Source organism: Carassius auratus, chromosome 1 (assembly GCF_003368295.1).
Source record: "Carassius auratus strain Wakin chromosome 1, ASM336829v1, whole genome shotgun sequence".
Classification (NCBI taxonomy): domain Eukaryota; kingdom Metazoa; phylum Chordata; class Actinopteri; order Cypriniformes; family Cyprinidae; genus Carassius; species Carassius auratus.
Window position 1 is genome coordinate 16,416,168 of NC_039243.1, and position 23,597 is coordinate 16,439,764.

The following is a 23,597-nucleotide window of genomic DNA, read 5'->3' on the forward strand; positions in this document are numbered from 1 at the left end:
AAGACTGTAAAGCCCTGCAGAGAGTCTCACTGTTTGCTCTCCCCTCTCTGCAGAACATCTACATCAAACGCTGCAAAAGCAGAGCTGTTAAAAACACCAAAGACTCCATCCACCCCAGTAACCATATTTTCACTTTGCTGCCATCTGGTAAATGCTTCCGTAGTCTGGTGGCAAAAACTGAAAGTCTCAGGAGGAGTTTCTTCCCCCAGGCCATCAGGGTACTAAACTCAAAACGAGTCTCTTAACATCTTCAGGTCTCCACTTAATATTGACTTTATCAGTAAGATATTCATCATACACTACATCACATTGTTAAAAAGCTATGTGTCCTTAAGCTTCAAGGTGCCAAGCATGTGCCACACCCCTCTTGGCTTGTTAATTTACGATTAACTTCTAGCTCCACCCCCCCTGATCTCAAGACAATTAGGACACTATAAATTGCACCTGTGCCCACATACACCCCTGCATACACACCCATACCTAATACCTGCTGAAGAAGGAAAATAAAGACCTTAACATCAGAGTGACTAGACTGGATCTGTTCTTATTGACAGCCCCATTGGCTTCAAGCTAGCTACCTAAACATCCTCCTACTCCTTTTCACATTGACATACTGAAAGTGTCAAACTGTTTACTCATTTGCCTCTTGTACATTCCTGTGTATCTTAATATTTAAGACTACAGTGTACTTTCATGCACATTATATTCCATTCTATATTTAATTCTACAGTATACATCTATTTTATTCTTTTGTTTTTATTTTTTACTTTTATTTCATTCTTTCATAGCTATATTTATGTATATTTTCATCTGTGTTGTATTCTCTAATAATTGCACTGTCCATGGAGCGAACCTGACTTACATTTCACTGCTGGTTATATATGCTCTATATAATTGAGCATGTGACAAATAAAAATGTTGAATCTTAAATCTCTATATTTCTTCACGGCTCTGTGAGACATACCAATTTGAAAAATGAACGGAATGCATAGTCGATATAAAAAAATGGATGACGAGTAATTTCTTACTGCTAAAATTCTGGAAAAAACGTGTTAATTATAGGACCTAAAAACTCTGCATCTAATAACCTAGAATGCTGTCTAAGACTTGATGGCTGCTCTGTCAATTTATCGTCATCAGTTAGAAACCTAGGTGTGCTATTTGATTGCAATCTTTCCTTAGAAAGCCATGTTTCTAAAATTTGTCAAATTTAATTTCTCCATCTCAAAAATATATCTAAATTATGGCCTATGCTCTCAGTGTCAATTGCAGAAATGTTAATCCGTGCCTTTATGACCTCAAGGTTAGATTATTGTAATGCTTTATTGGGTGGCTGTTCTGCATGCTTAATAAACAAAGTCCAGTTAGTCCAAAATGCAGCAGTAGAGTCCGCTGTGTTCTCAAAACTTGATAATACCTAGAATATCGAAATCAACTTCAGGCGGCAGATCCTTTTCCTATTTGGTGCCTAAACTCTGGAATAACCTACCTAACATTGTTCGAGAGGCAGAAACACTCTTTCTAAATCTAGATTAAAGACCCATCTCTTTAACCTGGCTTACACATAACACACTAATACGCTTCTAATATCCAAATCTGTTAAAGGATTTTTAGGCTGCATTAATTAGGTAAACCCGAACTGGGAACACTTCCCATAACACCTGATGTACTTGCTACATCAGTAGAAGAATGGCATCTATGCTAATATTAGTTTGTTTCTCTCTTATTCCGAGGTCACCGTTGCCACCAGTTCCAATCTGTATCCAGATCAGAGGGTCACTGCAGTCACCCGGATCCAGTACGTGTCCAGCCCAGATGGTGGATCAGCACCTAGAAAGGACCTCTACATCCCTGAAAGACAGAAGAGACCAGGACAACTAGAGCCCCAGATACAGATCCCCTGTAAAGACCTTGTCTCAGACGACCACCAGGACAAGACCACAGGAACAGATTATTCTTCTGCACAATCTGACTTTGCTGCAGCCTGGAATTGAACTGCTGGTTTCATCTGGTCAGAGGAGAACTGGCCCCCCGACTGAGTTAGGTTTCTCCATTCAAGGGTTTTTCTCCATTCTGTCACCAATGGAGTATGGGTTCCTTGCTACTGTTGCCTCTGGCTTGCTTAGTTGGGGACAGTTCATTTACAGCAATATCGCTGAATTTATTGCAAACAATTGCACAGATACTATTTAAACTGAACTGAGATGAGATCATGACATTATACATGAGTTAAATGATGAACTTCCTCTCATTTTGCATTATTGACACACGGTTTTCCTAAATAATGTTGTTCAGTTGCTTTGACGCAATCCTTTTTGTTTAAAGCGCTATATAAATAAAGGTTACTTGACTTGATGGGAAACAGGTGTGAATGTGTGACTGGTTCCTTGATGAGGGATCATGGGAAATGGAGTCCAGAGAAAACAAAGACAAGACACATAATCATGAGTGTAATGTTTTCTTTTGTATTTCTTATGCTTGTCAGCTGTGTTTCTCATTAATATATATAGTTAAAAGTGGCATAATTAATCTTTGCATTAACAATATAAATTGCAAAAATTATTATGTTTCCAAATGTTTCCTCCATTGGTCAGTGAGTCAGAAAGCCCTGTCACAAACACAGGTGATTGGTTAAGTCAGTTAACCAATTAAGTTAATTAAATTAAGTTAAGCTGGCATGTCACTCAAAGAGATCAATGTTGAAAAAGCATCAGTGTTTAACTCTTCAGGAATGAAACAGATTTACAGTGACTCAGAACTTGTAGCTGCTGTTAATATTTTCAACTGTAAATTCATTGTACATTCATTTTATTTTACATTATGGTAATTACTCATTTGTTTCTTCATACAGCCAGTGTTCTTTGTTTTTTTGTTGTTGTTTCATCATAGCTGTTGTTGTTGTTCTTTCTCAGATGCATGCAGCAGCGGTCGCAGCCAGTGCAGGTATCGGGACAGTTTGGTGAACACTAGTCCATGATGACAGTCTCCAGTGGACAGAGAAATGCCTGTCAGGAATGCAGTCTTTCCCTCCACTGTTGCGACGGGACTTCCAAACTTCAAGTTACACGGCATCGGCTTGGCCCTGACAGCGATGTCAGACTCCTGCTTCTGCATGCAAAACATCTTATTGGTCATTAGGAATGTGAGGTTGAGAGAGCTGTGACAATCATCCAGTGAGAGGTAAGAGTGCCTGGCTCCACCCATGACCACACCCTTTCGTCCAGCTCTCATTAGAATGTTCTCGCTGTAGTCTCTCTCTGGCAGACAGAGAGGGATGATGGACATGTTCTGTGGGAAGGGCTCCATCAGTTCCAAGAAGGCCAGGTCATCCTCCAGACCGGATACGTACCGCTTATGCGGTGTCCAGCTGGAGACACGCACCACCACAGTTGAGTGATGTCCCACTGGAGGCAAGAAGAAGAGTCCACTTCATGTTTGAACACATGCATATCACTGATTCTCAACTGATCAGAAAACAAACAAGACTCTCAGTTCAGTTTTGATGGGCCACTGACAGCAGGCTTACCGTTTTTCTCCGTTGCTTTGGTGCATTTCTCGAATCAGAATTTAATTTCTCAAAACTACTTCAATCTTCACATCATTATATTACTTTTGCACATCAAAAAAGCAGTTTCTCATTTCTTTGAACAAGTTGCAAATGCTTTGGTACATTCATGCAAATGATTATGTACAAATCTGCTGTTTCCTATATACTGTATTATCAATTGCTTACTGTATGTCATGTTGATCAAAATGTATATATATATATATATATATATATATATATATATATATATATATATATATATATATACACACACACACACACACAAACCCGATTCCAAAAAAGTTGGGACACTACAAATTTTGAGTAAAAAAATGAATGGAATAATTTACAATTATCTCATAAACTTATATTTTATTCACAATAGAATATAGACAACATATCAAATGTTGAAAGTGAGACATTTTGAAATGTCATGCCAAATATTGGCTCATTTTGGATTTCATGAGAGCTACACATTCCAAAAAAGTTGGGACTGGTAGCAATAAGAGCCATATCTAAAGATTATACATAAGCGCAGGCATTTTCTCTGGGCCAAGGCTAATTTAAAATGGACTGTGGCAAAGTGGAAAACTGTTCTGTGGTCGGACGAATCAAAATGTAAAGTTCTTTTTGCCAAGAATATCAAAATCAACTGCGATCCTTTTCCTATTTGGCGCCCTTACTCTGGAATAGCCTACATAATATTGTTCGGGAGGCAGACACACTCACAGTTTAAATCTAGATTAAATATCGTTGACTTGATTGCAAATGATTGCGCAGATACTATTTAAACTGAACTGAGATGATAACTTCACTGAATTCAATGGTGAACTGCCTTTAACTGTCATTTTGCATTATTGACACACTGTTTTCCTAATTAATGTTGTTCAGTTGCTTTGACGCAATGTTTTTTTGTTTAAAGCGTTATATAAATAAAGGTGACTTGACTTGACAAAGAAGACCTAAGACAGTTGAGCAACTAAAAGCCTGAATTAGACAAGAATGGGACAACATTCCTATTCCTAAATTGGAGCAACTTGTCTCCTCAGTCCCCAGACGTTTGCAGACTGTTAAAGAAGAGGGGATGCCACACAGTGGTAAACATGGCCTTGTCCCAACTCCCAACTTGTTGATGCCATGAAATTTAAAATCAACTTATTTAACAGTATCAACAGTATTTTCCCCTTAAAATAATACATTTTTTCAATCAAAACTTTTGATATGTCATCTATGTTGTATTCTGAATTAAATATTAAAATGTGAAACTTCCACATCATAGAAAGAGGAGTGAGGCTGCATGGTGGAGGAGTTGGGAGGCAAAACAGAAGAGGCAGAGGACATATGCATGTTCCTGATGAGACAACTTGCTACACTAGCCACACTTGTAGATCACAATGGCCGAGGCTGGTCAAAGGGTGCTGCCAAATGTTGGGAGTGCAACTGTGTCCTTAATCATTCAGACAGGTATGTAATCTAACAATAGGAACTGTACTGTAATAGTGTATACTTTCTGTAAAGACTAAGGGAGATAAAGTGTGCCATTATAGAGTACAACAACATCTTTGAAAACATTTATCATCTCAACCATTGACAGGGTGCTGAAAAGACACCAAATGAATATGAAGCAGCTGTACACTGTTCCATTTGAAAGAAATTGTGAAAGAGTGAAGAAGCTGCACTACCAGTATGTACAGGTAAAACATGTATGAGTATGCAGCAACTGTATCTCACAGTAAACAGTACAACATTGTATAGTGATATACAGCACAATAAGTGTGACCAGTACACATTGGCCATGGCTTTACAAAAAATGGGTGCTGCTTTCTCTGAGAATGGTGTGCTAACGCATATTCCCATTATCGGGCCATAGAATACAGAGTGTCTTGTCACCTTTTTAGACACTCTTTACGGGGATCTCACCCCTGAACAAGGGGTCAGATTGGAGATGACCTGCCAAAATACGTGATAGTTTGGAACAATGTTGGTTTCCATCACTCCAACATCATCAGGCAATGTTTGGAGCCCACAACAAGAGGCTGATGGAGTTCCTTTAACCCTACTCTCCATTCCTTAACCCCATTGAGGAATTCTTCTCAGCATAGAGATGGAAAATATATGATCGCCAGCCACATACACAGATGGCCCTTCTAGGTGCCATGGATGTAGCGTGTGATGACATCACAGCAGATGCCTGCAGAGGCTGGATAAGATTTCCATTCTGCATTGCAAGAGAAGATATTCATTGTGATGTGGATGAGAATTTGTGGCCCAACAGACCGGAACGTCAAGAGGTGTAGGAAAACTGCAGTGTAATTCCTACAGCACTGCATGTACAGTTTTCCATGAGGAGATTGTCCTATGTTCACCTTTCTACTTTTTTTTCCTTCTGCTGTGCAGTGCTGTTTTTTCCTTTCTGTATTGCAATGGCATGGTCTGTCAACAAATTACAGTCCAAACAGTAAAAATGTAAATGTGAATCTTGTCCAGTCTCTTGCAATCAAACTCCCACATACACTGTTTAACCCACAACTTACAATAATTGTCATCAAAAATGTAGCCATAGTTTAAATCACAACATCCCTCCAGATTTTTAGCAACATGACAAAATGTAGGAAACTGCAGACAAATGTACATAATCAATTGCATGAATGTACCAAAGCAATCTTAAACTTGTTCGAAAGGATGAGAAACTGTTTTTATGATGTGCACAATTGACTAGATGTCGAGGTTGAACAAGTAGCTTTGTTCTAAGAAATGCACCAAAGCAACTGAGAAAAACTTTAAATATGTAATCATTCATATTACGGACAGTGTAATTAAAAGCAGAAGCACTTTCCATTTTTCACTGATGTCAATGGTTTTGTGTTCATTTGCAGGGTTATTGTTAATTAAAACTAAAAACATAAAAGTTACCTTAAAATTTTCAATACTTAAAAGAAAATAAACAAGAACTTTAAACAAACTATGAATAAAACTTAGTCATTTTATTTAACCCTTGTGGGTTGTTGGGGACGTTTTCGTCCATGAAATTTTTCAAAAACTCAACGGTACATTGTGGGCATATTCATTACCCTTTCAGGATGTTCGTGGATGAAAACATCCACTAAATTAAACTGCTGTAAAAATGTATCAGATACATTTTTTTTTTTTCAATTATTTTTGCATAAATCTATTAATCAACCTCAGTCCTGATCAAAACTACAAAAAAATATTTAAAAATTCCAAGATTTTAACTTTTTAATTACCAAGTTCATAAATGATGTCACTGATTTGGGAAAAAAACACACAAATTTACATATTTTCAATATAAAAAGTGATTGTGGACTGGATAATTTTTTACCTTTTATCACAGTCTTGGGCATGTCAAAGATTAGTAACAAGATTGGCTTTGATGCATTGTTAGTTTTTGTGCAGCTTTAGATTTAAATTTTTTCTCTCTAATTTGTTGTTGGTGGCTGTTTTTGCCCCATTGACTTCCATTATAAAGACATTTTTTGATTGCAAAGCCATGACACCATATAATCATGCATTCTTGATTGTTTGTGGTTTTCCCTTTTGGGAAGAGGTAAAAAAAATATTTTTACAGTTGATCACTAGGTGGGACCATTAACCCTTTAAATAGGTCTGAAAAAAGGCTTGGTTTCTGGCTTGTATATGGAGTTATATGGAGTATAACAGCAAATTATAGTGTTTGTGTGTGTGTGAGATTCTTGATTGTTGGTGGTTTTCCCTGTGGGGAAGAGGTAACATTTGTTATTTTTTACAGTTGATCACTAGGTGGGACCATTAACCCTTTAGATAGGCCTGTGCAAAAAAAGGCTTAGTTTCTGGCTTGTATGGAGTTACATGGAGTATAATAGCAAATTATAGTATGTGTGAAGAAGTGTGTTTCTGAAGTGTGTTTATGCACCTGCTGCCTTTTGATGGTGAAAAATACAGATGGCCTATATGTGAAATGATCCTCTTTTCTTGATGGTAAAGCCAGTTTAAAACCTTAAAATCCTGTAAAAAAATTTACTTCAGATCAAATTTATGAACATAATGTATTATGAACCAAAATGCAATACCAACTTCAAATAAGCTGCAGCTCGCTGGAGGGGTCACGCTACATAATCATTTCTAAAACTTTGGTACAAGTCAAGCCCTTTCTCGTGTTGCTTGCTGCTCTTCTCACCATTAAATATGCAGCACGATAGCATGCAAGTGTTTAAATCCATGTACTTTGCTTTTGTTTAGTCTATTCGCTTGTTAAGTCTGACGTCACCTAGCAGCTCTTCCGTGTCCAAATGCCCTATCAGTTACCACAAGAAAACAACAAAAGGTGCTATTATAAACTCAAAATGTTATAGAATACTATCAAAAAAGTTATAATATTAACCTTTAACTCCATACTGAAGTACCAGATAGCCAGACAATGAAAATATTAATATAAAAAAATATATATATAAAAATTATTTGTGTTTGGGACGCTGTGAGCACGGAGACTGTAGTGTATATCGTAAGTTTGAAAGTGTTTAACTTAAATTATCAATATGAATAAACAGTGCTCATAAACGGCTGCTGAGGTCATATTCTCAAGTGAAGCGAGTTGAGGCCTTGACCCGGAAACAGCGCTTCTTACATCATCACTTAACAATCGAATACTTTCACCACCATTAAAAGGCAGCAGGTGCATAAATACACTTTTGTTTACTCCATGTAGTTCTAAGAGCTGAGGTGTACATTGTGATTTTCTGAAATACATTAAGGTAAGTGTGCAAAGGTCTCTCTCACACACACTCTCTCTCTCTCTCTTTCTCACACACACACACATACACACTCAATATAATATGCTGTTATACTCCAAATAGCTTCATATACAAGTCAGAAACTAAGCTTTTTTTGCACAGGCCTATCTAAATGGTTAATGGTCCCACCTAGTGATCAACTGTAAAATTAACAAATGTTACCTCTTCCCAAAAGGGAAAACCACAAACAATCAAGAATGCATGATTACATGGCTTTGCAATCAAAAAATGTCATTATAATGGAAGTCAATGGGGCAAAAACAGCCACCAACAACAAAATTAAATCTAATGCTGCACAAAAACTAAAAATGCATCAAAGCCAATGTTGATAGTAATCTTTGACATGCCCAAGACTGTTATAAAAAGTAAAAAAAATCCAGCCACAATTACTTTTATATTTAAAATAAGTCATTTTGTATGTTTTTTCCCCCCCAAAATCAGTGACATAATTTATGAACTTGGCAATTAAAGAGTTAAAATCTTGAATTTTTTTTAAAACATTTGGTAGTTTTGATCAGGACTGAGGATGATTAACAGATTTATGCAAAAAAATAAAAAAAAATAAAAAATAATTATGATATAATTTTTTAGCAGTTTAATTGAGTGGACAAAACACAATATAATATAAATCAAAATAAATCTGAATATAAAATAAAATCTAATTAAAAACAGTGTATCAATTATGATAAAATAGCACTTCTGTCAAACTCTAAAATACTTTAATTCAAGTTTATTTGTCACTTTGCTTGAAGCTAGTTGTATGCATTAAAATTGTATTTTCATTTCAAAACCAGAAGCAATGTTGTAATTGTTAACTAAATGTAAGACTATTAAAAAACTATTTCAACAGTTGAAATATTGCAATAAATAAAATAACTTTGACTTTTTGAAACCTCACATGTAACTGGAATCAAATAGGTTTGTGTTGAAGAATTACTAAAACTAAAACTGAAAAATTAAAACTGATAAATTCAAAAAAGAAATATAAAAAATAGTATATTTTAAAAACAACTGTCTCGTCCTAAAAGTTGGACTGGTTTCTCATTTCAGTTTTATACCAAAATTACCAAAAATATTTCAAATACAATGTTTTCTGGGCAGTGTAGAAATACCATCTGATGCTAACAAGAGTGAATTCTACTGGACTGTGACTACTAAAACAATCTGAACTATAAAGTATAATTGTAGGTCATATGGTCTAGAGTCTGTGATGTAAAGCTACATTCACATGCTCACCGAGAGTGACATGGAGGTCCTTCAGCACAGACATGCACGTGGCTGATGTCAGCACAGACTTGCTGCCTAGAACCACACCGTGACAGACGACATCACCGCTGGTGTTCACAAACTTCACCTACAGCACACAATAACATGATCATTGTCATCGGTTGCTGAAATACTGCTCAGCAGAGTGGAATATTCATCAGCGGCTCGTCTAATTGCAGTTTCAGTTTATTGATCAATGTGCATGAACTGATTAATGATCTGCAGAACCATTTCAGTGAAACTCCTGCTGTAGATATGATGGTAATCAGGTTGTTGCTCACCTCCCATGAGCAGTGTTCATCAGGACAGAAGCTGGACATCTCTGTTGTCCCACATGGATTCTGAACTGAGAGTGTGGATGATGTTTACATGTACATTTATGCATTTAACAAACAATTTTATCAACGTGACATTAAAGAGAGGGGAATATAAGCAATTCATCAAAGAACCAACAATATTTGTAATATACAAATACAGATTTATTTTTGAACTATTATGAAACAAGCTAGAGAAGAGGAGAAATGCATAAAAGAACTATGCAGTGAAGAGTCCAGTGAGTGATTAAATAGCCATAATGAGAGCAGTGAGTGTGTGAGCTTCAGTGATTTTGCAGCCTTCATGAGTGTGTGAGGTTCAATGATTTAGCAACCGTCATGAGTGTTTGAGCTTCAATGATTTAGCAACCATCATGAGTACAGTGAGTGAGTTTCAGTGATTTAGCAGCTGTCTTGGGTGCAATGAGTGTGTGAGCTTCAGTGATTTTGCATCAGTCAAGAGTGCAGTGAGTCTTTGAGCTCCAGTGATTTAGCAGCTGTCATTGATTGAGCAGGAGCAGTGAATGTCTGTGCAATGATTGTCAGGTACCGTGAGGTGAGCAGCTCCTGCTGTCACTGTTAAGTTTATATCCCCGTGCACAGAAGCAGCGGTATGAATCAGTCATCGTTTTGCAGAAGTGCTCACATGCTAAAGGCCCAGCTGATGGACACTGGGATTTATCTGCAAAACATCATCACAAAGCATCTGATAAACGTGATGCCCCTCAAACACAGTGAATGTGTCAAACACAGCACATCTCACATCACATCTCATGTTCATCACTATCACTTGTAAAAAAAATATATATATATCACATTCACCAGTTTGACAGTTGGTGCCACTGTACATCTCAGCACATGTGCATGTGTAACCACCGATCCCATCCTTGCATGTGCCGCCGTGTTTACATGGGTTTGATTGGCACTGATCTCCATCTGACAACAAAAATAAATATTAATATTTATTACAACTACAATAATACAGCAGCTCCAGAAACATAGAAAAGAGAATGACAAAATACATGTACAAATGAGTAAATTAAGAGCAGTAAAAGAAAAAAATGCAATGATATAGCCTACATGTACAAGTTAGATTAAACATTCAGAATAGTGCACAAAAAAAGAAAAAAAAAAGTGATATATGAGCTTATAATAATAAATAATATGAAAAGATTTGTAATTATTTATCATTTGATTTATAAAATGATAATTTCATTAAATTCAGTCAAAGTATAATCAGTCTTTCTGAAGGTCACTTACCATAGTATTTGGTCCAGAACTCATTCTTTAAAGAAAAAAATAAATAAAATAAAATTAATGAGTGAGATCAGTCGCATTTAGTTAAATATATTTAAATGCTGAAAAGGTCAAATATTCACAGAAGAAACGCATGTGATTCATTTATTAAAGATTTATTCATTTAGAAGATCTAACAGTGTTCATAAATACTCATTCATTATTGATGAGACAGAGGGGCTTTCTTTGGCATCATATTTTCCATGGCATTGCTCCCAAATATGTCCTAATTATTTTTTATTTGTTTTTTAATCTAAATGTTGCTTTCATTACAAATAAAAAATAATTAAAAACTTTAAAAAATATGTTTTAATTTGTCTGTAATCATTTTAATGATTTGATTTGTGTATGTTTGCCATGCTAGTCTTTGTATAAAGCTGCTACAAGTGTTATTTATTTGTTTGCCTAGCAAGTAAGCAAGTAGTATATTTAATTCTGTTTATTTCAAAACCACATTGCTACATCTGTATCGCATTGTGAACCTGGCATGTTGCCCATTCATGCCCCATTTCCGCATTTGTAAGCCACAATTAATGTCTGAAGACTACTTTTGACAATCTGTGGTTATGAGATTTATCATATCTGTGTGAGCACTAAAGTATTCAGACAAACAAATCTGTAGCACTTCTTACTAGTGGTCGACTGATATTGGTTTTTTGACAGCCAATGCAATGCCGATATCTTGGAAAGAGGCGGGCCGAAGGCCGATAAATTTTTTCTTTTTATTTTAATTAATATTTAAGAAATTTGAAATCATTTGACAATGGCTTAAAAAATAACTGTAAAATAAAATAACTAAAATAAACATACTTATACTTTAAATGACAAAGTATTTTTCACAAATAAATAAATATTTAAAAAATATATAATTAAAAAGGGAGTAATACTGTAACCAACAGGGCACTTGGTATTCTGGGAAAATTTGGGAATTTCGGAATCATATTTTTCATATAAAGCCAGGTTAACATTCATTGTACATACAGCACACAGAGAAAATGACATGAATATGACAGTGGACAAATGCATAAAGCACAGCATAATTTTAAATCACAAGTTTAAAGTTTACAAGCATTCAATTCACAGGGGCCGACCATCACACAGAGAACTTCAAAAGATCTCACATCTGGATTCAACTAAGTTTGCAAGGTTTGTGAAATTAAATGTTCATTAGTAATTCAAAGATTTGTTTGAATGATAAATGCATATTTACTTAATGCTGATTAGAAGAATTATAATGTTTGCATTTCTATAAAAGGCACAAGTGCTGGATGATGTGGAATGAGCAATGCATGCTGCATTAGAAAGAGGAGGATCTGAATCAGTGAAAGTTAAAATTGAATGTACCACTGAATATACAATATTGTTCAAAATAATAGCAGTACAATGTGACTAACCAGAATAAAGGTTTTTAGTATATTTTTTATTGCTACGTGGCAAACAAGTTACCAGTAGGTTCAGTAGATTGTCAGAAAACAAACAAGACCCAGCATTCATGATATGCACGCTCTTAAGGCTGTGCAATTGGGCAATTAGTTGAAAGGGGTGTGTTCAAAAAAATAGCAGTGTCTACCTTTGACTGTACAAACTCAAAACTATTTTGTACAAACATTTTTTTTTTCTGGGATTTAGCAATCCTGTGAATCACTAAACTAATATTTAGTTGTATGACCACAGTTTTTTAAAACTGCTTGACATCTGTGTGGCATGGAGTCAACCAACTTGTGGCACCTCTCAGCTGTTATTCCACTCCATGATTCTTTAACAACATTCCACAATTCATTCACATTTCTTGGTTTTGCTTCAGAAACAGCATTTTTGATATCACCCCACAAGTTCTCAATTGGATTAAGGTCTGGAGATTGGACTGGCCACTCCATAACATTAATTTTGTTGGTTTGGAACCAAGACTTTGCCCGTTTACTAGTGTGTTTTGGGTCATTGTCTTGTTGAAACAAACATTTCAAGGGCATGTCCTCTTCAGCATAGGGCAACATGACCTCTTCAAGTATTTTAACATATGCAAACTGATCCATGATCCCTGGTATGCGATAAATAGGCCCAACACCATAGTAGGAGAAACATGCCCATATCATGATGCTTGCACCTCCATGCTTCACTGTCTTCACTGTGTACTGTGGCTTGAATTCAGAGTTTGGGGGTCGTCTCACAAACTGCCTGTGGCCCTTGGACCCAAAAAGAACAATTTTACTCTCATCAGTCCACAAAATGTTCCTCCATTTCTCTTTAGGCCAGTTGATGTGTTCTTTGGCAAATTGTAACCTCTTCTGCACATGCCTTTTTTTTAACAGAGGGACTTTGCGGGGGATTCTTGAAAATAGATTAGCTTCACACAGACGTCTTCTAACTGTCACAGTACTTACAGGTAACTCCAGACTGTCTTTGATCATCCTGGAGGTGATCATTGGCTGAGCCTTTGCCATTCTGGTTATTCTTCTATCCATTTTGATGGTTGTCTTCCGTTTTCTTCCACGTCTCTCTGGTTTTGCTCTCCATTTTAAGGCATTGGAGATCATTTTAGCTGAACAGCCTATCATTTTTTGCACCTCTTTATAGGTTTTCCCCTCTCTAATCAACTTTTTAATCAAAGTACGCTGTTCTTCTGAACAATGTCTTGAACGACCCATTTTCCTCAGCTTTCAAATGCATGTTCAACAAGTGTTGGCTTCATCCTTAAATAGGGGCCACCTGATTCACACCTGTTTCTTCACAAAATTGATGACCTCAGTGATTGAATGCCACACTGCTATTTTTTTGAACACACCCCTTTCAACTAATTCAACTAATTGCCCAATTGCACAGCCTTAAGAGCGTGCATATCATGAATGCTGGGTCTCATTTGTTTTCTGAGAATCTACTGAACCTACTGGTAACTTGTTTGCCACGTAGCAATAAAAAAAATATACGAAAAACCTTGATTATTCTGGTTAGTCACATTGTACTGCTATTATTTTGAACAATACTGTATCAATTCTCAAATTAACCTTCAGAGTCACTCTTCCTCTCCACACTTATCAGCCTTACCAATCACTTCTCCAATTCATAATGACTTCCATAACAGCTTCGTATCATGGAGTCCAGCTGCGAAAAACACTTCACATACACATTTATAAACAAGCCAAAGTCTGAGAAAGCTGATAGTATGCACTTTCCTGCAACAAATCTATCTGATCTGTCTGCAGATGTGATTAGGTCTGAAGCTTGGAGGACCAGTCCCATCATGAATGCATCTGCTAAGCCTTACGCTATTCAATTCATTCATCCAGCTTGTTTGCCACCTCAGCCAGAGCCTTTATCACAGTATTTATTTATATTTAAAGCCTACATAATTTTGGATGACCAGAGCAATCGTTCATTAGCCAGAACAGAATTCTTTGAGCTGTTCAATGTGGAGAGTGAACACTTCTCATACCATCTCAGAACTTACTCTGGAAACACAGAAACATCTGGCAAGAAAGCAGAAGGATTCCAGATCAAGTCCCTGGGCGAAAGAGTTATCATCTCCCTTCCACCACTCATTGAGTGTCATGAAATCATGAACAATCAATCTGAGATTCTAACGCCTAGTACAGTTCTTCACCAGCCACATCTCCATCACATTGTCAAGCACATTCCAGAACTAGAACCAGTAGCATAAACAATTTTTCTACTCGGAAGAGATGCTTTTAGGGCACACAATGTCAGGCAGCAGGTCAATGGACCAAACAATGCCCCCTTTGCTAGACCTGGGCTATAGTAGATGGAGAGGTGTGCCTAAGTAATGTACATAGGCCAACGGTCAACACATTCAAGACCAACATGCTGGAAAGTGGTTGTCATAAAAATTTGCATCCCTGTATGAGCTTTATGCAGGCCAAGGAGTAAAGTGGTAGCATGTCTGCCAGAGCAAATGAGAAGATGCTTGGACAGACAGTGTTCAGTAGAACTGAGCATAAATAAAATACATTGATTGCAGCCACTTAAAAAAGTAGTCAATTCAGTTAATCATTTTTCTTTTTCAGTTAGCTACTAGTTAAGTTACTAGTTAATATATTATTAATCACTTATAAATCATTGAATGTCAACATTGTACTACAACACTGTTTCTCAATTAATATTTATTAATCATAAACAAATTATGATTTAACTATTTGTAAATGATCTGTATATAATTTATGTTTCGTTAAAGTTGTAAGGTGGTCTGATAAAAAGTGCAAAAATGCAGTTATGCTAAAACTATTTTTTGCTTTTAAAAGAATAATACATTATTATTTATTATCAGAGAATACATCTGTCTACACCCTCACCAGTCGGCTTTTATATTGCAGTACACTCTACAAAGTATTCAAAACATGTTGTGTAAATGCATGAATAAATGTTTTACAAACCTGCTGGTTACAGGTTGTGTGCGTACACACTGGGGTGAAAGATCTATGAATAATGAGTAAAACATTTACAGCAGATGAGCAGTTTACACTTGCAGAATACAGAAAGCTTTGTAATTATTTATATGTTTACACAACATGTTTTGAATACTTTGTAGTGTACACCAGTGTAAGGGCTGACTGGTGAGGGTGTAGACAGATGTCTTCTCTGACACAAATGGAATATTTTAATGCTGTGAAATAATAGTATAATTTTTACATTTTCATGATTTATAAGTAATTAATAATATATTAACTAGTAACTTATTAACCATCTACTAATTATCTGTTTGATTATTTCTTGATTTGCTATTTTTTAAGATTACTTATGACAGATTTGTAAATCATTGGCATATTCCTTAATAATTTTTGAACATAAAGTCATGTTTTTTCAAATGATTAGTTCAACATTATCTAATCACTTGTAAATAACATACAAATATGAACATATCACTTTTTAATCATCCATGAACACAGCTATGTTTAGTAAATTATTAGTTCATCATTAACTAATCACTTATAAATTACTTACAACTGAACTTTATTATTAAGTGATAGTCATGAAATTGAAGAAGAAAGCCTGGATAGAGATACATCTATCCAAAGAGACACATGAAGCCATCAACGCTTTGCATCAAAATGGCCTCACATGAAAGGAAATTGCTACAAAATTTATTTGCAATTAAAAGAACCATTTACCGGCTCATCAAAAAACTTCAAAGATTCTACGTCTTCAGGACGTCCCAGAGTGTCCAGCAAGTGCCAGGACAGTCTCCTCCAGAGGAGTCAGCAATGGAATCATGTCACCACCAGTGTAGAGCTTGCTCAGGAATTGCAGCAGATTGGTTTGGGAGCATCTGCATGCACTGTGAGGCCAAGATTTTTGGACTATGGCCTGGTGTCAAGAAGAGCAGCAAAGAAGCCACTAATCTCCAAGAAAAACATCAAGGACAGACTGAAATTTTACAGGAAGTACAAGGAATGGACTGCAGAAAACTGGTGCAAAGTTATTTCTCTGATGAAGTTCCCTTCCGACTGTTTGGGACATCTGGAAAATGGATTGTTCAGAGAAGAAAAGGTGAAATCTACCATGAGTCCAGTGACATGCCAACGGTTAAGCATCCTGAGACCATACATCTGTGGGGTTCCTTTTCAACCAAGGGAGTGGGCTCTATCATAACTCTCCCCAAAAACACTGCCATAAATAAAGTGTTATCAAAATGTCCTTTAAGAGCGATTTCTTGAGCCGATTGGTGGTGATCCGTGCATTTTCCAGAATGATGGAGCACCATGTCACAAAGCAAGAGTGATAAAGAAATGGCTCGAAGATCATTACATTAAATTTTTGGATCCATCTCAATCCCATAAAGAACCTGTGGTCAGTTTTCAAAAGGTGAGTGGACAAGCAGAAGCCCACATGATCAACTTGGCCCAATTTGGCCCAGAAGCTAATGTCCAGCATCCCAGAGTGAATAGCAGAGGTTATGAAGAACAAGGGCCAACACTGTAAATAGTGACTCATTATATATATATATATATTGTTACAAACACGCCAGGTTCCACCTCCACACAATCACAGCGCACACCCTCACCTGAGTACTGAACCATCACCACCTGATCCTCATCACCAGTCATCCACCACAGCACCATAAAAGCCACACACACGCACACATTCATTGTCCGGTCACGTTCGCGACAAGATTACTCATCTGCGCTAACCATAAGGACTAACTCCTCTTTACCTTCTCTCCAAGGATATTCTCCGAAGTCTACTCCTCCTTCTCCTCTCTAAGGATTGCTCCCGAGGACTCCTCCGGGACCTCACGGTGCGTGTGTGTGTGCGTTCACCTCCATCCCAGCACGGATCCCAATCCCTCATCCACTCCTCACTACTTGCTCCTCTGCTTGTGTCTTTAAATAAACATCTTACTCATCTGTTACTCCTCTGTCTCCGAGTGATCCGTAACAGATGACCGGACCAGCACCGAGAGACACAAGCATGAGCCTCACGGACCCCTTCCAGGAACTGGTTGATGCACTCCGCCGAATACTCATGTCAGCACCCGCGTGATGCCACCAGCGAGCACTTCTGCAAACCCCGTCATCTCTTCTTCATCTGCCGTGCACGCCAGTCCCATGGCCCGGCCAGCGCCCTACTCTGGTTAGGCGGAGGAATGCATAGGTTTCCTTCTTCAGTGTTCACTGGTCCTGGAGATGTAACCGCTCTCTTACCCCATGGATCGATCGAAGATAGCATTTATCATTTCACAGTTACAAGGCAAGGCATTGCAGTGGGCAGACTCTCTCTGGACCCAGAATAACCCCGTAACCCAGTCATATTCTAGCTTCATCGAACACTTCCGGGAAGTATTCGGCAAACCAGCCTGGGACTCATCGATCGGTGAGAGACTCTATAACTTGAAACAAGGAACTATGTCTGTCAATGATTATGCCTTGCAGTTCAGGCCTCCAGTGGGTGGAACGAACAGGCCCTGCTCACTACCTATCGTCAAGGACTGGATCCCAGAGTGCGGTTGCATCTCGCTGCATACGAGGACCTTCATCTGCCTTGAGCGATTCATCCAACTGTCCATCCGCTTCGCCACTCGTATGCAGTCGTGCTTAGAAGAGCACCAGGGCCAGGCGCATTCCTCCACACCGCTCTGCCGACCAGAGAACGTCAGCTCCCCAGAACCAGCCAGCGAGCCCATGTTCGTGGACTCCTACAGCCTCACTCCGGCAGAGCGTCATAGACGGCTGGCCCAGAATCTCTGTCTGTACTGTGCAGCTTCGGGGCATACCATAGCTGGGTGCCCCGTTCGTCCTCCTCATCCCATGGTGAGTGCCATCCTTCCCTCACGATATCAGATGAAACCACTCACCACTGTTGTGACACTTACTGCGGCTGATGTCTCTCTTCCAGTTTCCGCCCTCCTTGATTCTGGGTCAGCTGGCAACTTCATCTACGGCGCCCTCTGCCGTCAGCTCGAGCTCCCAACCACGGGCACGCCGGCCGCTTACCAAATCCACACCATCACCGGCAGGCCGCTAAGTAAGAAATATGTACGCCACTGCGTGGGCCCTATCTCTCTTCAAACTGGACTCCTTCACCACGAGGATATCCATCTGCTGGTTCTGGAGGATTCCACCGCTGACGTCATCCTAGGGCGCCCATGGTTGGAGCAGCACAACCCCATCATCTCCTGGAGGACCGGAGAAATCCTGAAGTGGGGCGAAGCTTGCTTTCAATCATGTATCTCCGGCTGTCCTGTTCCAGTGGAACGTCCCCCTGAACCACTACCAGTCTACTCCACATCCATTGAAAGCCCTGTTGAGAATCAATCCATCTCCATTCCCAAGTGCTACGCCCCCTTCAGCGATGTTTTCTGCCCAAAGCGGGCCTCCAAGCTGCCTCCACACCGGCCATGGGACTGTGCCATAGATCTGCTGCCGGTTGAACCAGTGCCAAAGGGACGGATCTATCCCTTATCCGTCCCCGAGGAGAAGGCCATGGAGGAATACATCAGGGAGGCGCTGGCTCAAGTTTACATCCGCCCATCTACCTCCCCTGCTGCTTCCATCTTCTTCTTTGTGGCCAAGAAGGATGGAGGGTTACGGCCATGTATTGATTACAGAGCTCTCAACAAAATCACTCGGAAGTTTTGTTATCCTCTTACCCTCGTCCCAGCGGCCCTGGAACATCTCCGTGGTGCCACTGTGTTCACCAAGTTGGACCTCCGCAGCGCGTATAACCTCATCCGGATACGTGAGGGGGACGAGTGGAAGACCGCCTTCATCACCCCTACTGGCCATTATGAAAATTTAGTCATGCCGTATGGACTTGTTAACGCCCCCTCCGTATTCCAGGACTTCATACATGAGGTGCTCCGGGAGTTCCTCCATCAGTTCGTCCTAGTCTTCATCGATGACATCTTGATTTACTCCCGGAGCCAGGCTGAACATCAACGCCACGTTGCGGAGGTCCTGCAACGCCTGAAGGACTACCAACTCTACCTCAAAGCAGAGAAATGTACATTCCATCAACCCTCAGTGCAGTTCCTTGGATACACCATCGACCGCAGTGGCATCCGGATGGACGAGGGGAAGGTAAGCGCCGTCAGGGACTGGCCCATTCCTAACACCATAAAGGAGCTGCAGCGATTCCTTGGCTTCGCCAACTTCTACAGACGATTCATTAAAAACTTTAGTACCATCACCAGGCCACTTACCAACCTCCTTCGCCAGAAGCCCAAGTCCCTGTCATGGACTCCTGCCGCCACCGAAACCTTCCAAACACTGAAGCAGGCTTTCACGACCGCCCCACTCCTTGTGCATCCGGATCCAGAATTACCATTCGTCGTGGAAGTGGATGCCTCTACCACCGGAGTGGGAGCAGTCTTATTCCAGCAGCAGGGGACACCCAGCTGCCTCCATCCATGCGCCTTCTTCTCCCGGAAACTCAACCCGGCGGAGGTCAATTATGACATTGGCAATAGGGAGCTAGTAGCCATCAAGCTCGCCCTGGAGGAGTGGAGACATTGGCTGGAGGGAGCCAAACACCCTTTTCAAGTACTCACAGACCACAAGAATCTGGAATACCTCAGAGCAGCCAAGAGACTCAACCCAAGACAAGCCCGCTGGGCGCTATTCTTCACCCGCTTCCAGTTTACTATCACCTACCGCCCTGGAGCTAAGAATGTCAAGGCCGATGCTCTGTCCAGATGTTATGCACCCAAAGAAAAGTCGGAAGACCCCGAATCCGTCCTTCCGGACAAGGTTATAGTCGCTCCTATCTCCTGGTCTGCAGAAACCCGCAACAACACTCCGCCGGGTTGCCCACCAGGTCTCCGATATATTTCCCCAGGACAAAGCGCACTCCTCTCATTCACTCTACCCATACGTCACCTGGCACTGGTCACCCGGGGGTCAATGGAACCCTCTCGTTGCTACGGGAACGCTTCTGGTGGCCCAACATGGCCTCGGATGTCAAAAGGTACGTGAGTGGATGTACCAGCTGCGCCATGTCTAAAAGTCCTCGCCATCTACCATCTGGCAAACTTCATCCTCTGCCCGTTCCCAACTGCCCGTGGTCACACCTAGGGGTGGATTTCATAACGGACCTTCCACCTTCTGACAACTATACCTGTATTCTGATAATTGTGGATAGATTTTCTAAAGCTTGTCGTCTTCTTCCTCTGAAGGGTCTCCCCACTGCCATGGAAATGGCAGAACTGATGTTTAACCATGTCTTCAGGTACTTCGGCATTCCAGAGGACATAGTGTCAGATCGGGGCCCCCAGTTCATCTCCCGGGTATGGAGAGTGTTTCACTCCCTCCTAGGTGTGGCCATCAGCCTGTCCTCCGGCTACCACCCGCAGTCCAATGGGCAGACAGAAAGAAAGGTCCAGGAGATCGGACGCTTCCTCCGTACCTTCTGTCATGGCCACCAGAACTCCTGGAACCAATTCCTGGGGTGGGCCGAGTACGCACAGAACTCCCTCCGTCAACCCACCACCGGTCTCACACCCTTCCAGTGCGTACTCGGCTACCAACCACCTCTATTCCCCTGGTCTGGAGAGCCCTCTGATGTTCCCGTGGTCGACTATTGGTTCCAGGAGAGCAAGAGGGTCTGGGACGCGGCCCATCACCAACTGCAACGGGCACTCCGTAGATGCAGGATGACGGCCGACCTTCGCCGTTCCGAGGCTCCCCAGTACCAACTCGGTCAGAAGGTATGGCTGTCTACCCGGGACATCCACCTGCATCTGCCCTGCCGCAAGCTCAGTCCCAGATTCATTGGCCCATTCACCATCACCCAGCAGATCAATCCGGTCACCTACAAACTTCAACTCCCCCCTGAGTACCGGATTCACCCAACCTTCCATGTATCACTCCTTAAACCTCACCATCCTCCTGTTCTTCCCTCCAAAGAACCTGGCGAGACAGAAGCCCCCCCTCCTCTCCTCCTAGATGACGGTGCAGCCTACTCGGTCAAGGACATCCTGGACTCCCGGCGGCGTGGTGGTCAGCTGGAATATTTAGTGGACTGGGAAGGACAGTCACACAGTCATTGTCCGGTCACGTTCGCGACAAGATTACTCATATGCGCTAACCATAATGACTAACTCCTCTTTACCCTCTCTCCAGAGATATTCTCCTAAGTCTACTCCTTCTCCTCTCTAAGGATTGCTTCCGAGGATTCCTTCTGGGACCTCACGGTGAGTGTGTGTGTGCGTTCACCTCCATCCTAGCACGGATCCCAATCCCTCATCCACTCCTCACTACCTGCTCCTCTGCTTGTGTCTTTAAATAAACATCTTACTCATCTGTTACTCCTCTGTCTCCGAGTGATCCGTAACATATATATGATATGCTTTTCATTTTTTTTCAGTATACCATAGAAAGGAGAAATACAAATACTGAAATACAAATACTGAAGCAGCAAACTTTCTAAAAAATAAAATTTATGTCACTGCTAAAACTTTTGGCCATGTAGGGTACATAAATTTACTATCTTTATATTTATTTACACAATGAGTCGGCCCACATTGTACAGTGGCCCATGGGAAAATTCCTGTTGCTCCAAATGCTCAGTCTGCCAAATCGTGCAAGTGATAAAAACCCGTATGATGTGCTGTTGGCCTAAAAAAACAATTTATCAAAAGAAAATAATAATAATAAATACAAAAATTTAATGATATTAATAATAAAAATTGCCAGATGGCCAATCCCCCATGCCCTGATTATATATACACTGATCAGTGATGTGTGTGTGATGATCATCAGATGCCATACTGTCTTCTGGTCATTCTCAAAGTATTCTCTGGCCTCTTCTTTATTGCATCTCTCCTCAAAGCACTCGCGCTCCAGATTCCCCTGCAGAATTTCCTCCAGCAGAAATGCATTTGCCCGTCTAGAGCGCAGCAGTAGCACATTGGCCAGCTGTCGGGACTGAAACACTGAAACACACCATGGACTTCAACAAACATCACATTGTGCACACTGGAAAAATATTTACACTTATCTCTGTGGTTTGAGGAACACTAGCAGTGAATGTCCAAATAAAACTAGTATAACAGAGCAAAACTAGGACAGGAACAATAAGTCCAGTGTGACATTCAGTTGACAATCGATCACTCACCTGTGTGTTGATCTGCAGATAATACATGATGAGCGATCAGCGTGGAGAACAGCAGCCGACAAATGAGTGATTCCATCGCGATCAATCAGCAGAAGATCCCAATGCTAGTCAGTCTCTGATCACAATGATCAGCTGCTTGTCTCTAGCCCCACCCACAATCAACATGGTAAATAAGATAAACTCCTATTAAAAGAGCATCTCCCTCAGGATACATGTCTCTCTCTCCTGTACATAACTACAACATTTAACACACGCCGGATGTTTCAGAATATGATGTCGGCACATTGATGCTTTCAGCCCATTAACATGCTGTGATTAAACACTGTTAAATAAGCGAGTCCAATTTAATAATTAATATTTAATCGTGTTTCTATTTGATGCCTAAATGGTAAATTGTGAAATTTTCTGTGTTTGAGAGACTCCGTGTGCTTAGCACTGTGTGTCTGGACTCTTGTATCTGGTATGTCAACACGACCTCTGAACTCTCCATCCGTGTTTGTGAAAACCACATACAGCTGTCAGCTTATTGAGCTCAATTTCTCATCAGGAAACACATTTTACTTTATATGATACGAATATGATAGAAACAGCTTATCAAAGCAAGCGTTGTATTATTTAAAACTGTGAAACATATAAATTGTATTATAGTCTTCATGAAACAGCATTGACAAACAAGTTTGGTTAGACTGGTGTATAAAGCAATTTGAAAGATGAATAATTAACAAGAATTACGACATAAAATAGTGTTGGTTTACACTGATGTCAGACTCTTCTGAACTAGCTTTAGCCTTTTTCTGAGTTTTATAGACACTTATGTCTTGTACA

The 23,597-nt window shown here is 40.0% G+C and overlaps 1 protein-coding gene across 1 annotated transcript; it reads right to left on the reverse strand.

Moving 5' to 3' along the window:
* Nucleotides 1-2,444: 2,444 nt before the first annotated feature.
* On the reverse strand, nucleotides 2,445-23,076 carry prozb (protein Z, vitamin K-dependent plasma glycoprotein b). The gene is made up of 8 exons (XM_026255593.1): nucleotides 22,773-23,076; nucleotides 22,427-22,590; nucleotides 11,175-11,199; nucleotides 10,737-10,850; nucleotides 10,465-10,596; nucleotides 9,882-9,946; nucleotides 9,571-9,688; nucleotides 2,445-3,404 (listed from the first exon to the last, which is right to left on the reverse strand). Exons 1-8 carry the CDS (start codon nucleotides 22,846-22,848, stop codon nucleotides 2,884-2,886), a joined length of 1,215 nt encoding a protein of 404 aa, XP_026111378.1. The 5' UTR covers nucleotides 22,849-23,076; the 3' UTR covers nucleotides 2,445-2,883.
* Nucleotides 23,077-23,597: the final 521 nt, after the last annotated feature.

What these genes read in the sequence shown, in the direction of transcription:
- prozb (XM_026255593.1), bottom strand. Translation starts at nt 22,848, where the DNA reads ATGGAATCACTCATTTGTCGGCTGCTGTTCTCCACGCTGATCGCTCAT. An exon ending in TTGAGAATGACCAGAAGACA is followed by an intron (nt 11,200 to 22,426) that starts GTATGGCATCTG and finishes TTTTCTTTAAAG; the next exon opens with AATGAGTTCTGGACCAAATA. An exon ending in TGGCACCAACTGTCAAACTG is followed by an intron (nt 10,597 to 10,736) that starts GTGAATGTGATA and finishes GATGTTTTGCAG; the next exon opens with ATAAATCCCAGTGTCCATCA.